Genomic DNA, 15646 nt, shown 5'->3' on the forward strand with positions numbered 1-15646 from the left:
CTATCATAGAAAACATCTGCCACCAAAGGCAGCACTCTAGTGGCTTCAAGCTCTGCTGAGGTCCGGACATGAACGGCCATCTGCCTTAAGGCATCTCTATTTTGAACCTTTCAGACACGCCCTCCTGCCTGTATCACCAAAGCTCCTTCTCCACATGTGGTCCTTTCTCTGTGTGAAGAGCACTACCACAAGTAGAGGGCTACGTGAGCTGTCAGGTCCTCTTTGGTCTCCGCATACAACCAGTAACAGAGGTCATTTGATGCACATTTAGTAGTTATAAATGCTTCCTTCCTTGTCATAGCTGAAACTCCAGGCCTGAGCTCACCTGTCCACCCTCTTCCCCAGGAACTTGCAAACTGCCTCCCAGCTGCCCTCCCTCCTCCAGACTTGCCCTTACCCAATCACCTCCCCCTCACTGCTGCTAAACGTGGTCTTCCTGAAAAGCAGAAGTTCTGATCTGATCAGGTCATATGCCTGCTTTAAATGTACCTCTGGTTCTCCACCACCGTCATAAGGAAACCCAGGGCCTTCAGGGATGACCATGAAAGAGCCTCTTTGGTCAGACCCTGCCCTCCAGTCCTCCTCACAACTCTGCTTTCAGTATCCACGTTCACTGCTTAGCCTACACTCAACCACTTGCTTTTTCTACAGTCCAGAAGACTGATGATTTCTCCCCGAGTCAAATTATCAGTCAGAGATGAGGCCGTATGAAGGCTTGGTAGGGCCTGGAGGAGGATTGTCTCCCAAGGCTCACACACATGGCTGTGGAGCACTGCGGGCTGTTGGGAGGGAGACTTGGTTCTCCCTTGCTGGACTCTTCTCACAGTGTGGTGGTTGGCTTCCCCCAGATTGAGCATTCCGGACAGAGGTGAGGGGAGAGTAGAGGAGAGGAGAGGAGAGGGAGGGGGAGAGGGAGGGGGAGGGGAGAGGAGAGGGAGAGGGGAGAGGAGAGGGAGAGGGAGAGCATGAGAGCTTCCTTTTGAAGTCTCTACTCAGAAATCATGTGATATAACTTCTAACATGTTCTTTTCATTAGCTGTAAGTAATTAAATCTAATGTGCACACAGGGTTGAGAGTTGGGGAAGGAGATTGGGGCCTCCTTTTTTAAAAGAAGTAGAAGGAATTTTCAGACAGATTTATAGTTTCTGTCAAAACTGGCAGTGAAGGTCGAGATTTGCTCAGTCTGTGATAGTTATGGGAGATACCGTAGAGAGTGGAAGACATAAGCTCTCTAGTGAGCCCCATTGCAGATGCCAAGTTAGACACCAAGAGGGCCATAGTTCCTATAAACGGTATGGCTCTGAGGGGAAAGGCTTCCCATATGTAACTGTTTCAGCTCTGAAGGGAAAGGCTCCCCCTATGTAAGTGTTACAGTTCTGAAAGGAAAGGTATCTTGGCAGTTGAGTGCCAAGGAATACCACAAAGTCACACCACACAACAAACATACACAAGAGATTTATGGGAAAAAGCACGAGATGGTGGCTGCCTCTGGCTGAAAGAGAAGCGGCAGGGAACTGAGCAGGAGACAGGCTTATGTGGGGTTTCTAGGGAGAGGAGTTTCCAGAGTGGGGCTTGCTGAGATTTCAAGTCCTGAGCTAGAACAGCTCAGGGATTGGTGGGTTTTTGTAGGTTTTCAAACCCAGAAGTGGGCTCTTACTGTTTACCCTACAGTTCTCTATTGGGAAGAGCGAGTGTACTGTTCTGTTTAAGGGAAAGTTGCTTTGTTAACTTTGGTCACAGTCATCTGCCCAGGTCACTGCCTAGCTATGCAAGGTTCAGTACTGCACTCATCCCCTCTGTGCTGTGCTTTGTGAACCCACAGAGTCTGTTAAAGGGTCTCAAGAATTAGATATAAGATAGGGATAAACACTCACTGATGCATAACAGATTAGATGATGCTGTTGAGTCCTGAAGTTCTGACCAGAGGAGATGGGGACCATTGCTGGCTCCGACCACCTGAGAGGGAGAGGGAGAGATTACACTCTTAAGCAGTCACACATGCATACAAGATCACATCCTAGGGCTTGTTGCCCCAAAAGTCATCGGCTAAATGAATTGAAATCCCATGACACTTCCCCTTTTATTCTAAATAAGAAGGTTCTAATCCTAACAAAGCTATCTACAATAAGAACAACTATCAAGTATTGTGCAGGAGAAAGAAAGGTAATAACATAAACAAAGATGAAACTACAACCAACAAAAACAGCACCAAGCAAGAAATACATACTAAATGCCCAGGCCATAGGTAATTGGCAAATTACAGAGATTATTCCGATAGCTGTCCTATCCTGGAAAGTCTAAATCTTGTACCTAACATGCCCTAGCTAAGATATGAGAGGATACTAACTGTAACTATCTAATCTTCAACCCTCTAAAGACCTGAGAAGGAAAATAATATTACCCAAGTAAGCAAGAGGTATAAGCAAGCGACCTCCAAAAATAAAAGAAATGACAGAAACAGCTGACTGCTTGAACAGTCACACAATTTTTCTCTGTACGTTGGGGCAGCCAAATTTGGCTATAGGCCTATAATATCTGACAAACCATTTTCAGAAGCAGGAAAATATTGGAAGCTATCTGTTCTACCCTGTCTTGGCAAGGTTCAGCAGGCACTTTTCCTTGTATCCTGCTCATCCTGATTGGACAACATACTTACGGTCAGAAGTTGAGGCAAGGACAATTCTTTGCCCAATAGGCTAATTTTGCCAAGAGAAAACAAGCTCTATATGGAGTATCTTTATATACCTATCATTTTCTCAGGAGGAGATTGGTGCTATCAGGCGCAGTCATGTCTCATATCTACAGAATTCTAAGTTATTAAAACATTTTTCTGCCATATTCTGTAGGTCTTCCGATGTGCTTGAAGATTACCTATCTATACAGAATATATCTTTGTGCATCTAGAAAGCCTGACTAACAACATAAGTATGACAGAAATGGGTGACTATTAACCTGTAATTCTTAATTATCTACATAGCTTAAAGACTAAGGCTTCACATTATAAAGATAAACAATCTAGAAACAGATACACAATATAAGGACAATGACCTCGAAACTCTGACAATATATAAAAATATCTTAATCAGAGGTAGAAAAGTATAGCACAATATAACAAAAAATCCTTAATTTGCATCAATATGTAAAATATCCTAAACAGAAGTAGAAACATATATGTAATATGACAAATATAATTTTGAATTTGTAACAATTTACAGTTCATGTTAAACAGAAATAGGAAAATAAGTTTACATTTGTATCAATATACAAGAATCCATACCATTGCAAATTCTAAAACTGATAGTTGCTATTTAATTTACAAGTAGATACAATAACCTACCTTATTGTCCTATCCTATCTATCCTTGTTTTTTCTATTTTAAATGAGATTCCTCAGTCTAATTTTTATTGCTCCACCCCTAGCCCTATAACAATTTACAACCAATTCTTACATATGACAAGCATCCATAACCCTGCAAAAAACCAAAAATGCATCCATCCCACCTATTGGAAGAGGGGACATCAAATTCTTAGAATTGTTTCCTGCTGTCTAGGGGGTGACAGTATCTCTATGGGTCATACCCTAGGGCTTGCTGCCCCAAAAGTCAGTAACTACATGGATCAAACTCCCACAACAGTGCTTCCTCAATGTTTTATGGGGATTTAAAAAAATAACTGTGACATTCAGAGAGCTGTTTTGAAGAGTAAATGAACCATTACATGCAAAGTTCTTAGCTCAAAGACTGGGTGGTAAGTAATCAATAAGTTTTACTTAATAATAATGCTTGTTTGTCTTTCTCAGAGTGCTGAGTGGCACCTCCCTGAGGCAGCATAAACTAAATGGTACTCCAAGTTCCCTCCCAGACTTTCAGTTCTAAGAATCTTTGGAACCATGGGGCCTACCATAAACACTCCCTGTGTGACCAGCTAACTGCCAATTCACCCCTGGTTCACATGGATGAGGAGCTGATGAGGGCCATGCCCAGGGTGACCTTGAGATCTATAGCATGTGGTATCTGCCGTTTACTTATCTGTATCTGTCTTTTTGTTTTCAAGGTCAATTTCTTCATATTCCTCAAAATTCTCAAGCTTCTTATTTCTAAGCTCAAAGCCCATCAGATGTGCTTCAGAGACTATAAATACAGGTGAGTGGCCCAAGGCCAGTGCTTGGCAACCCAAGGTGATCTTGACTCTCCCTGTTGGTGTCGCCCATGTGATGGGAAGGGAGCAACAATGTATTCAGTACTGTTCTCATCCCTGTGACCAAACACTGGGCCAGAAGCAGTTCATTGGAGGAAAGACTAGTTTTGGCTCACAGTTTAAGAAAGTACAGTCCATCATGGCTGGGAAGGCCTGGCAGTGGAAGCAGCTCACATCCATGGTGGTGACGGCTTGTAGCTCATCTTCCTCACTTCTCAGCAGATCAGGAAGCAGAGCACTTAGGCCAGAGATGAGGCTGGGATATAACCTTCAATTACTGATTTCTTCATCCCTGTGTCTGCCAGGTAGGCCCCATGTCTGAAAGGTTCTACAAGCTTCTAAAAGAGAAAGATGGGGCTTAATTATTTCAACAGGTGAACTCATGGAAGACATTTCACATCCAAAGCATAATACACAGATGGTATTGGTTTGTCACCTAAGGTGAGGGGCTAGATCAGAGCCCTTTGGAAACGGTGTTAGGGTGCAGGTGGGGCTTTTGCCAATGATTAAGCCCTTCTAGCCTCATGACAATGATTTAAGTGGTGAGCAGTCAAAAAGAAACCAAACACATTAATTCCTCTTTCAGGAGACCGTTAAAATGAATGGTTGTCTCAGTTAACTTCATGTTGCTGTGGTAAGTCACCATGACCAAGGCAATTTTTGGAAGAAAAGGTTTATTGGAACTTAGTTTCAAATGGGTAAAGTTCATGATCATCATGGCAGAAAGCATAGCAGGAAGCCAGCAAGTGTGGCATGGTAGCAGTAGCTGAATGCTTGCAATCTTTTTCTACAAAAGAAAGGCACTGGGAATGGCATGGGCTTTGGAAACCTAAAAGCCCACCCCTAGTGACACACCTCTTCCAAAAAGGCCACACCTCCTCCAATAAGGCCACACCTCCTCCAATAAGGCCACACCTCCTCCAACAAGGCCACACCTCCTTATCCCTTTTAAGCATTCCTCCAGCAGGAGCTCAAGATTCAAACAGATGATCCTATGGGGCCATTCTCATTCAAACCATCACCATGGTTTACAGAGTTAGGAACCCTTGTATGAAGGGCAGTTTTTGCTGCCTTCCTTGTGGGAGGATTTGAGGCAAAAAAATGTTTAGAGTTCACAGAAATACATTCATTACACAGTTCCTTTTTGTGTGACTTACTTTGGTGGGATCTCACGTTTAGTTCTCTGTAGTGACAACAGTCCCTATATAATAAACCAGATGATAGGCTTCTATTGAACACTGCACGCCTGTAAAAATGAATGAATGGCAGGCAAGGCCCTCTCCCTCTGTTTCTAGTTATTCTTCCAGGGTGGCAGGCAAAATTTGCCAGGGCTGGAAAGAAACATGTGTTTTAATCAAAAGGAAAGCTCTGAGTCAGGGATTTCAGTCCACACCGCAGGCCACAAGCTGAGGGTGTGAGTGGAGGCAGCTCCAGCTGCTCACTATTTCTAAGATTGACTTTGGTGATAAAAAGGTAGATCCCCTCCCACCGTGTACAGGCAAATATTCCCTGAATGCTTCTGGTGTGCTTGGACGAAAGGGGAGTATGACATGAGCTCCACCATGCTTAGGAGCATGTGTGCTACATTAAGGATGACATGGAGCAGACAGGAGGGAAGGGCTGGCCACACATCCGGGCTCCCTCGCTAACCCTAAGTAAGCTCAGCCGCTGTGGTCTGTTTTCTGGTGTCTAAAATGGGAGTGTTGTGGCAGGCCCATCTCCTATAAATTATAACAGCTGAAGGGCATTGTTTATGGGCAGACAGTTTAATCAGATACGGAGGGCAGCATTTGCTCTAGACCCAGACCCTGAGCCCATCGTCTCAAGACTTATTCTAACAGATCTAGAACAGTAAGCCTACCCAGTCCAGGAAAGAGCATATATATATACTGTAATCGCTCCTTAGGGCTTTCATTCAAACATTTGGCAGAAACCCTTACCCCTGGGGAACTGGCCTGGTCTGGGCCCCAGGGAGTCATGCTATCTCTCCTGGCGCCTCTGGTCCAGACTCCAAGTGGCCAGGCATCCTCTTTGGCCTGTTTCCCAAGGTTCAGCCTCCTCACACCACTGTTCGCAGGGTGGAACTCTAAGAACAAGGGGGCAGAGCTGCCAGAGTCCACTCAAGGAGTGCCCCCCACGACATGCAAATGCTATGACCACCAGGGTACCTCCAGAAATGACAGAGGCAAAGACATGTAGGAGACAGAAGTAGAGAAAGGTGAGTTCTGTTCTAGCTAGAGGTCCTGTAACCTTGGTAACACACCATGGCCAAGGCAACTTGGGGAGAAATGGTTTATCTCATCTTGTAGCTGTTGCTCATCATCTGGGAAAGTCAGGGCGGAGGGCAGAATCTCAAGGCAGGACTCAAGAGGCAGGAACTGATGCAGAGGCCATGGAAGAGGGCTTCTCACTGGCTGGTTCCTCATGGCTTGCTCACCTTGCTGTATTATAGCACCCAGAACCACCAGCTTCAGAATAGCTCCACCAACAATGAGCTGGGTCCTCCCACATCAATCATCAATCAAAAATGATGCCTGCCCATGAGCCAGTCTGGTGGGGGTGTATTCTCAGTTGAGATTCCTTCTTTCCAAATGAACCTGACTTATGTCAAGTTGTCTTAAAACTAGCCAGCATACATCCCATGGTCCCATGAGACTGACACCTATGGCTTTGCACCCATGACAAAGTCCACCAAATTTCCCTGGACATATCCCCATGCTCTAGACCCTCAGTGACTCACTCCTAACAGCTGCCCAGTTTAGCTGCTATGAGCATCTGCTGAGAGCTGGTTCTAAACACAGCCTTGTGGGACCCACCCCTGGGTGGTTCACTCAGAACATGTGGGATAGAGTCTTACCATGCGAACTTCTTAGAGACTTCCCCCAGAGAGTCTGATAGACAGTCAGGGCAGAGGACCACTGATCTGATGCTCTAGTGACTAGCACATGGAGCTTCCTTCTAGAACCATGGTGAATGTGTTTCTATGTAGCTTGCTGCGTGGCACTGATCTGGGGAAGGGTAAGTTAAAGCACTGGGAAAAACCACATGGCTGGGCAATGACCAAAGAGGGATGCTTTTGAGGGAGATAGAATAACTTTGGCTGACATTTGCAATCTGTATGGCATCTGCCTTTTCCTCTTCCCACCCTTGTTTGAGAAAAATGTTTGAGAAGAACCTTGGTGTGGGTCTACCCAAAGGTAGAAGCGCGGGGGGTGGGGAGAGGTCTCTCCTTGGGAAGTTAGCTACCAGACTGTTGTGCATTTTTGAAGTCTGTGGAAGGTAGTGATGAGGGGAGGGTGTTTCTCTACAAGTCCTCAAGTGCTTCATAAGGTTTTCTGGTCTCGAAAAAGACCCACAAATCCAGAGGTTGCCAGAGTAGTGTTTGGTGAGCACAGTGTCAGAATACAGCAGAGGTGTTGGCAGGTACCCAAGAATCCCCTCCCAGCCCCTACTCTCAGCTACTCTTTGGGAGGGGGTTCATTTCTCCAGTTAGCTTCCACAGAGTCAATGGGATAAGATCTGAAAACATCCTCCTTTGGTGCTTTTCTCTGCCATTTTGGTTGGCCATGTCTTTTCTACTGACTCACCGTTTTCCCATGGAGAGCATAACCCAGTTGGTTGGCGTGATCCTACTTGTTTGCCGACTGTGGGACTTGTCTCTGAAGACACAGACATGCTCTCTCACTACGCTCTCTGAGCTGGAGAGCCCTGCAGGATTTGTGAGCCCGTTTGCCCATTCTGCTCTTGGTAAGCCATGGTAGCTGTTAAATCAGCAGGTATCACCATGCCCGCCCTCTTACACTACCCTCTTCCATGCCCCCTAAATGTTAATTTTTCTGTGAAAGCCCCCAGAGAGAGGGCCATGGTGCCAGTGCATGTCCCTAAAGTCTAGTAGATTTGAGGCTGTCTTCAGCCTTCTGAGATTTCGAGAACCTCAGAATGCAGTGCTCGAGCGAGCATCGGCCCCTTTCCAGGAGTCTGTACTAGGAAGGTTTAAATTAAACACATGTAGATCTCACCCAAGAGGCAAATTTCTAGAAGCAAGAGATCCGTCTGTCTTCTTAGCTTTCCCCATGGGCCTCCACCCTCAGGTAAAGGAAACAATAAATGGCTCTACTATCTGACTTGAGGGTAAACTGCAGCAAGGGTCAAGGGTGTGCACGTCCTCACAGGCTGACAGACCCTGAGCCCCTTCCCCCATCACCATTCTCTGTGGTCTCCAGTAGGGAGACAGCTTTCTTTCCCTTTATTAATGCTTTTGCTCTCTGTGTGACATATGCAGCCTGAGCTCACAATGAATTTATAGGGGAAAAGCATTTCTTCACATAGCTCACCCCATTCTCTTTTCTGAAAGGAGTGTTTGATGGTCAGCATGAGAGAGGGAAGGTTTAACTTAGACTCATAGAGACCTCGGCTTAGGTTGAAAAAAAATGTATGGATTAGATGATTAACATGAAACAGAGGCAAACAGAAGTTTTGTGCATCACGGGAGCTTTCGCAAGGCCATGAAGGCACAAAGAAGTGATCAAATTTGTTATTTTAATGTTAGGTTTGGTAAGGTACAGGCAGTCCTGAAGAGACAAATGGGGTGTGGTCTGGTAGTAATAGACTGGGGATGTGGTAAGAACCATGAGTTCACATGCTTCTCTGTGGCCTGACATCTTCACTAATAAGGCTACTCCTTTCCTGTGGGAATGGGGCAGGCACCTCTCCAAGGAGGCTCTCAGGGCCTGCTTCAGGAAGAGCTCGGAAAATCCTTCCTAGGTTACATGCAGTGCTCCAGGAGAATGAAGGCAAAGGCACAATGATCTTTCACTTCGGCAGTGTTACCCAGTCCCTTCAGCTTATCCCACTCTGAACCCCATCAGCAACAGACCAGTGACGTCACGAACGGAAGCTAAACTGACAAGAATCATTGGAGCTATAGCACCTGCCCTGCCAGGGTCTTCAGTGTAACTTAAGAGTGCTTGGGTCAAAGATTTGGCCTCCAGCTTGTGGCACTATCTGGGGACAGGGTGTAGAATGTTTGGAAGGTGGAGCCTAGTAGAAGGAAATGGTTTCCTGGAAGGGGTAATTGGCAGCTGGTCTCTTCCGCTTTCTCTTTGCCTGCTGGTCAGCATGAGGTGTGCAACTTTGTGGGTCATGTCCTTCCCTCCATGCTTTGATGTCTCCACACAGCCCCTCCACACACACTAAAAGTGGTCAAGTGAGCATGGCGTAAGCCTCTGGAAGTGTGACCCCGAAACAAGTCTCTCCTCCTCTCTTACAAATGCCCATCAGAGCGATGAAGCGCAGACTAAACCAGCTATTTTAAGGCACTTTTTTAAAAAAAATGATGGCAGCTGAGCATGGTGGCACAGGCCTGTCATCCTAGCTCCAGGGGAGGCTGAGGCAGAAGGACTGCAAGTTCAAGGCTAGCATGAGCTGCAGAGTGAGTTCCAGACTAGCCTGGACGACTTCGCAAGACCCTTTATCAAAATTTTAAGTAAAAATGGGCCTGGGGGATTGTTTGATCAGGAAAGTGCTTACTGCACAAGTGTGAGAACCCAGGTGTGAATTCCCAGCCCTTGTGTGCAAATCCGGGGAGGTAGAGACAATAAGATCTTTAGAGGTTACTGGCCTGCCCATCCAGCTGAATTGGTGAGTTCCAGACTCAGTGAGAGACAATATCTCAACAAAGAAGGTAGAAAACAATTGAGGAAAAAAACCAGACACAGACAGACAGACAGACAGACAGACACACACACACACACACACATAAATACACAAACACACAGCATTAACTGTCTAATCCTTATAAGGACCCTACCCAGTCAATACTACTGTTATTATACTATTATATTATTATATTATATATTATACTATATATATTATACTATACTATTATATTATTATACTATTTGTGTAATCGTTTTTCTATAAATGAGGAAACTAATGGACAAAGAGGTTGAAGAATTTGCCCAAGGCCTCACCAAGTGGTTGGTGACATGGTTATTTGAGCCCTGCCCCATGTGCTGTCCCTGTGTCCTACTGCCCTTAGTCTGAGCTCCCCACTCCTTCTGTACCCACTCATGTATCCAGAGAAGATGAGCTAATACATATTTGTTGAATACTTACATGACTGCAACAAACTGTGCCATTTAAATAAACAAGTGGCTATGGGTGGAAAAGAAGCACACGCAGTCTGTAAGAGTGAACGTCTGTGACTATTTATGGCTTTCGTCTGGGCTGGGACACAAATTGTCCTTTTGTCTAAGGAGACATTAGAAAGGCATGAGCAGTGCGGGTTACAGCCTCTGTCTACCCAGAGGACTGGCAGTGACAAAAGTGGCCCAATATGCCATTGGATAGGGATGTTTGCCTGGATCCTGGCTATGGACAGGATGGAAATGGAAAGCAGGTAAAATATAACGTCTAGAATTTATCCTAGTCTGGTTCCAAGGCTGGCTTCCTGGTGTTGGCGGATAGACTATGGCCTCACCATCTGTGAACACTAGGGAAATGGAGGGAAGGGGATGTGGAAGCCCTCTGTGTTCTCTTTGATGCCATTCTGTAGAAGTAAAGTCATTCCAAAGTTAAAGTGTTCTTTAAAAACCCATAATTGGGCCAGAGAGATGGCTCTGTGTTTAAGAACACATATTACACTCGCAGAGGACCTGTTTGGTTACTAGAACCAATGTTATATGGCTCACATCTACCTGTAAGTGGACGATCAGATGCTTCCGGCATCCACAGGCACCTATGCTCACGTGCAAACACACACACACACACACACACACACACACACACACAATTTTAAAAAAAAACAACTAAAACTCAAAATTTCCATAATATGTCTTATGAGACATGGGTCTGCACATAAGTATGTTAATGTGTGTTATTAATCCAGATAACACAGAGTAAAGAGTCACAAGTTCAGACTCTTGCCAGTGCAGAGCAAGTGACATGAAGAGTGCAGGCCGTGAGGAGGCGGGAGACTGCAGGTTCCCTCTAAACTTTAGAGTCGAAAGGGAGAATCACCAGCTGTAGCTAATTGCCAAGCAGGAGTTTGGGGCCTGTGTCATCAGATAGTTCCAGTTTTTAAAAGATTAAAACTTGAGCATCCTCGCTTACATCTCTTTACTAAAGATGGATCCTATAGTAAAAATAACTCTATGACCTAAGCCAAGGAGTATTCAGGTCAGCTCTCAATCTTTGCTTTTTGTTTGGCAATCTTTGAGCCAAAGGGGTCTAAAAACTTTCTAGGACATTCAAATCAACAAAATAACCCTGAGGCCCAGGGCATGTAGCTCGGTGATAGAGTCATGTGCTCAGCACACGTGAAGCCCTGGTCTCAAGCCTCAGCAACCAAAAAAAGGAAAAGAAAAAAAAAATTCTCCCTGGAAATATTCTTTCCTAAGTGACTCCCATGTGGGTGGGTGCGGGGGCAGAAGTAGATCTGAGCTCCCTTTGGGAAAAGCAGATACCAGGGTCTGTTATTCACCTCCCTAGTTCCCTTGACAAGGCTCTGGGGACATCTGACCCACAGGAGCAGGCGGAGTCCTTCCTGTGTGACGGCTCTAAAGAAAAGTGTTTTGCTGCATGGATACCAATGCATTTGAGTGCATCACACAGACACAGAATAGAGTTCAATCTTTTGGAAAAATGGCATATGGACTGCTGACTGTATTGACTTTCTACATCTTTGTGTGTGTGTGTGTGTGTGTGTGTGTGTGTGTGTGTGTTGGGGGTGGGCTTCCTCCTATCCTACTCTGGCTCTCTAAGTACTTGAGTGAAAAACACCTTACAATTAAGCTCTGCTTTTCCAGTGTGGATTAGACACCAGTTTCGTTTTTCTCCTTTGCTAATGAGTCACCTTTGCTAATTCGGTGAGCTTCAAATCACGAAACAGAACAGTGGTGAAGCGAGGTTGTTCCCAGGCTCCTCAACTTCTCAGAGTCCCCTGTGAAGTTCTGTAAGACTTCACACTCTCAGGGAACAGCCTCCAGAAGTTTGGCCTCAGGGTGTCCACGCTGGGACCCAGAAAGATGCTCTTTGATGGACATGGAGATCTATTCCATAACCCACCTGAGGCGCTGATATCCTTTAAGTGTTTGTACATCTTCCGTACACTTTTTGTAAAATTTATTTTTGTTTAGGTATGATGTATATACATCTACATCTATGTGGGTGCATGTCAGGTGTGTGCAGGTGCCCGTGGAAGCCGGAGGAAGGAGCTGGAGTTTCAGGTGGTTGTGAGCTACCTGATGTGGATGCAGGGAATAGAGCTGGGGTCCCATGGAAGAAGAGGAAGCATTCTCAACCGCTCATCTATCTTTTTGCTCCTTCCAGATGCTTTAAACCATCTCTGGATTATGTCGAGTACACAAAGCAGTGTGAACGTTGTGTAAATAGTTGCAATGTCTAGATAAATGATAAGGAAACAGATCTGTGCATGCTCAATAGAGACCCAGTTGAAGAAATGGTGCCAATCAATCTACAGTTGGTTGGATCCTCCAGAGCAGAACCTACACATGCAAAGGACCCGCTGCATATATCTTAAAGGTTTTGGAAGGAATTTGAATAGCCAGCAGTGCTTGGGATTCACCAGTTTGGAGCACGTGGACTCCAGCTGTGCACTTCGCTCTTGGGTGGTACAAAGGAAAGTTTGTCCTTTTTGTGTGTAGACAGTAAACAACCGCCAACCTCCACGCCGCGTACTTTATGAGGAAGATCAGTTTTCCACTTCCTGCAGCGCTCACTGTCACAAGAGTGAGGGGCAGCTAAGGGCAATGCTAAAGCCCAGTTTGGAGTATGAAGCCTGGTGTTCAGGGACAGGAACAGCCCCTTGGTGTCTGTGTGGCCCTGGGTAGCTTATTTTCTTTCCCTTCTGAGGTTGACATTGGAAGTCACCTACTAGGAAAACTTGGGTGGTATCTAAGGGTGGCAGCTTCTAGCACGGAAGTGGATTATCCGTCAGACACATCAGTATCTGGAGCCTTGATATCCTGTGGGGGATGATTCCTTTATTTACTCTGTAAATGCTCCCTGAATATCTGCTATGTGCAGGGATACAAGAGTGAGGAAGGTCACAAAGGTTAAACCAGCTGTTAAAGAGTGGGAGATTTACAGATGTGCACAGCAGGGCAGTAAATGTTGCCTAGTCCCAGCGAGACCCTTACCACAGCTACTTTGGTGTCATTTGCAGATTGGCAAAGTCCACGCTGCTCCTCATTCCTTTACTGGGGGTTCATGAGGTCCTCTTCTCTTTCATCACTGATGACCAACTTGAAGGATTTTCAAAACTTATTCGACTCTTCATCCAGCTGACACTGAGCTCCTTCCATGTAAGTAACCTGACCGATGCCTTGGCTCGGAGAAGAAAAGTCCGCAGGGTCCAAACAGCATTGAGGACAGCTGTGGACCAGCGCAGTTCCCTAGTGTCAGCAGGCTTTACTGGTGAGGAGCTGTGATGTTAGAAGGGTGGACCGATGGGGAAGTGCTGTCTGGGTCCTGCCAGCATGATTCAGTGACTCCAAAGGGATAATCAGTCTTGTTCCTGGACTGTGACTCATGATTGTATTAACTGTGTCAACATGAAGCCTCTTATTAAGGGTCTATTTATTGCTGTGATATCTGAGGAACATTGTACAAATCAAACCTTTTCCATGCATCTTGTGACATGCATGCACACAGCACACCACGCCATTGGGGCAGGGAGTAAAGAGTCCAGATCAGGAGTCTTTTAATCCGGACAGATGTGTGTGCACCAAAACTAGAAACAGTTCAGCCCTGGTTACCTGGATGTAATGGTTAACCCACTAACTACCTACGAACTGACAGCTTAGCATGACCCTCAATTTTATTCTTTCTCATGGCTTTGGAAGACAGGCATCCAGATAGGACATGGGATGGGATGGCAAAGCTTTGGCCTGGTGAAGCCTGCTGGGGCTGCCTGGCTTCTTTACACATCTACAGACAGCCTGAGCTGGGGCTGGCTTCATTTAGGTTGAATTCCTGGGACCTCATTTTTTACTATCAACTTATGTTTCTTCCTTCCATTTGGTCTGAGGGTCTTGTGCTTTCCTTGTGCTCACTCCTTGTGGCTTCTCCACAGGGTGATGGCTTTTTATGTGGCAGCTCAAGTCTCTTAAGAGCTTCGGGAATGTGGAGGGGGGGGCGCTGGGGGTTTTAAGTGCGTAAGCTTGAAGCTGACATCTTGATTCCACTGCATTCTGCAGTTTAAAGCAAGCCACTGGCCTGGCCTAGAATGAAGGAGGGTGAGACTGAAGAGGGGCGTGGGTGCAGAGAAGCATGGCTCCGGAGCAAAGGCCACTGAGACAACAGACCTTGGGTAACAGTATAGGCATAGCCAAATGAAAAAAGAGGCTGTGAATTTGAAAGAGAGTGAGGAGGGGTATATAGGAGGGTTTGGAGAGAGGAAAAGGAAGGGAGAAATGATGTAATTATATCATTATTCCCACACACAAAGAGAGAATTCACAAAAAGAACAACAACAAAAAAACCCCCCAAAAAACCTGTAGTGTAAAGTAAGTTTCACCCTGGCCTAGAGTGAAGGGGAGGAATGGAACTGGACTGAAGTTGCCAGGACAACTGTCAGCAGTAAGCATTTTAGGACACTAGCAATCTACCAAGATCAGGGCTTGTTTCAGAAAGATTACCGAAACAGAATAGGGACATCAGGAGGCTGCCACTGTTTCAATTACTTTTTTAAATCTATGTACCCTACTCATCAGTGGGGTGATCCTGTGAGAGTTAGTGGCTTTCCTGCAGGAGGCAGTGTCATTTAGATTGGGATGAAAGCAGGAAAACCACAGGCTTGGGCGTTGAACAGCCACAAGGAGACCTAAGGCAAAGGATCAGGGAGACCAATTACAATCACAGATAGTACAGTCCTATTCAGGGCAAGAAATAAGATTTCCCAGAACTTTAATCGGGAGATGTGAGAAAGAGGTTGCTGTGATGAACTCCCCTCCATCTCTCAGGATGACTAATAGATTGTACACATGCCCAAGTTCGCAGACATCCTCAATCGAGATCAGATTGAGGATGGATCTGAGTTCCTTCACAATAGTGGTGCGGGGGCATGAGAGGACCTGGAAAGAAAGGCTGTGGAATACCTACCTGTACACTGTCTGAACCTGGAGTGTGTTCTCCAGTGACACAGGTCTCTTGGGAGTCTATGGGGACCTAACAGCATGAGGTGGCTAAATGTAATTTCTGACCAGTCACTGTCTCATTGTTCAGCTAATATACACAGGGTCAGGGGATTTGACTTACAGATAAGAACCCATTATTTTAATAGGTTAAAAAACATATATAGATATAGATATAAACTTGCATGAACCCACATACACCATGTGTGTGCACGTGTCCATAGACCAGAAAGCATCAGATACTCTGGATCTAGAGTTACAGGCTGTAGTTGGTTCTTTTTGTTCTTTACTCTT

The 15646-nt window shown here is 45.5% G+C and overlaps 1 protein-coding gene across 1 annotated transcript in view; it reads left to right on the top strand.

Moving 5' to 3' along the window:
- Nucleotides 1–15646, top strand: part of Glp2r (glucagon like peptide 2 receptor) — a 63788-nt gene that overhangs the window by 35440 nt on the left and 12702 nt on the right. Inside the window, 2 exon segments of the mRNA XM_038329091.2 lie at nt 4053–4141; nt 13384–13522. Coding sequence (XP_038185019.2) covers nt 4053–4141; nt 13384–13522 — 228 coding nt within the window.

Source organism: Arvicola amphibius, chromosome 4 (genome assembly GCF_903992535.2).
Source record: "Arvicola amphibius chromosome 4, mArvAmp1.2, whole genome shotgun sequence".
Lineage (NCBI taxonomy): Eukaryota > Metazoa > Chordata > Mammalia > Rodentia > Cricetidae > Arvicola > Arvicola amphibius.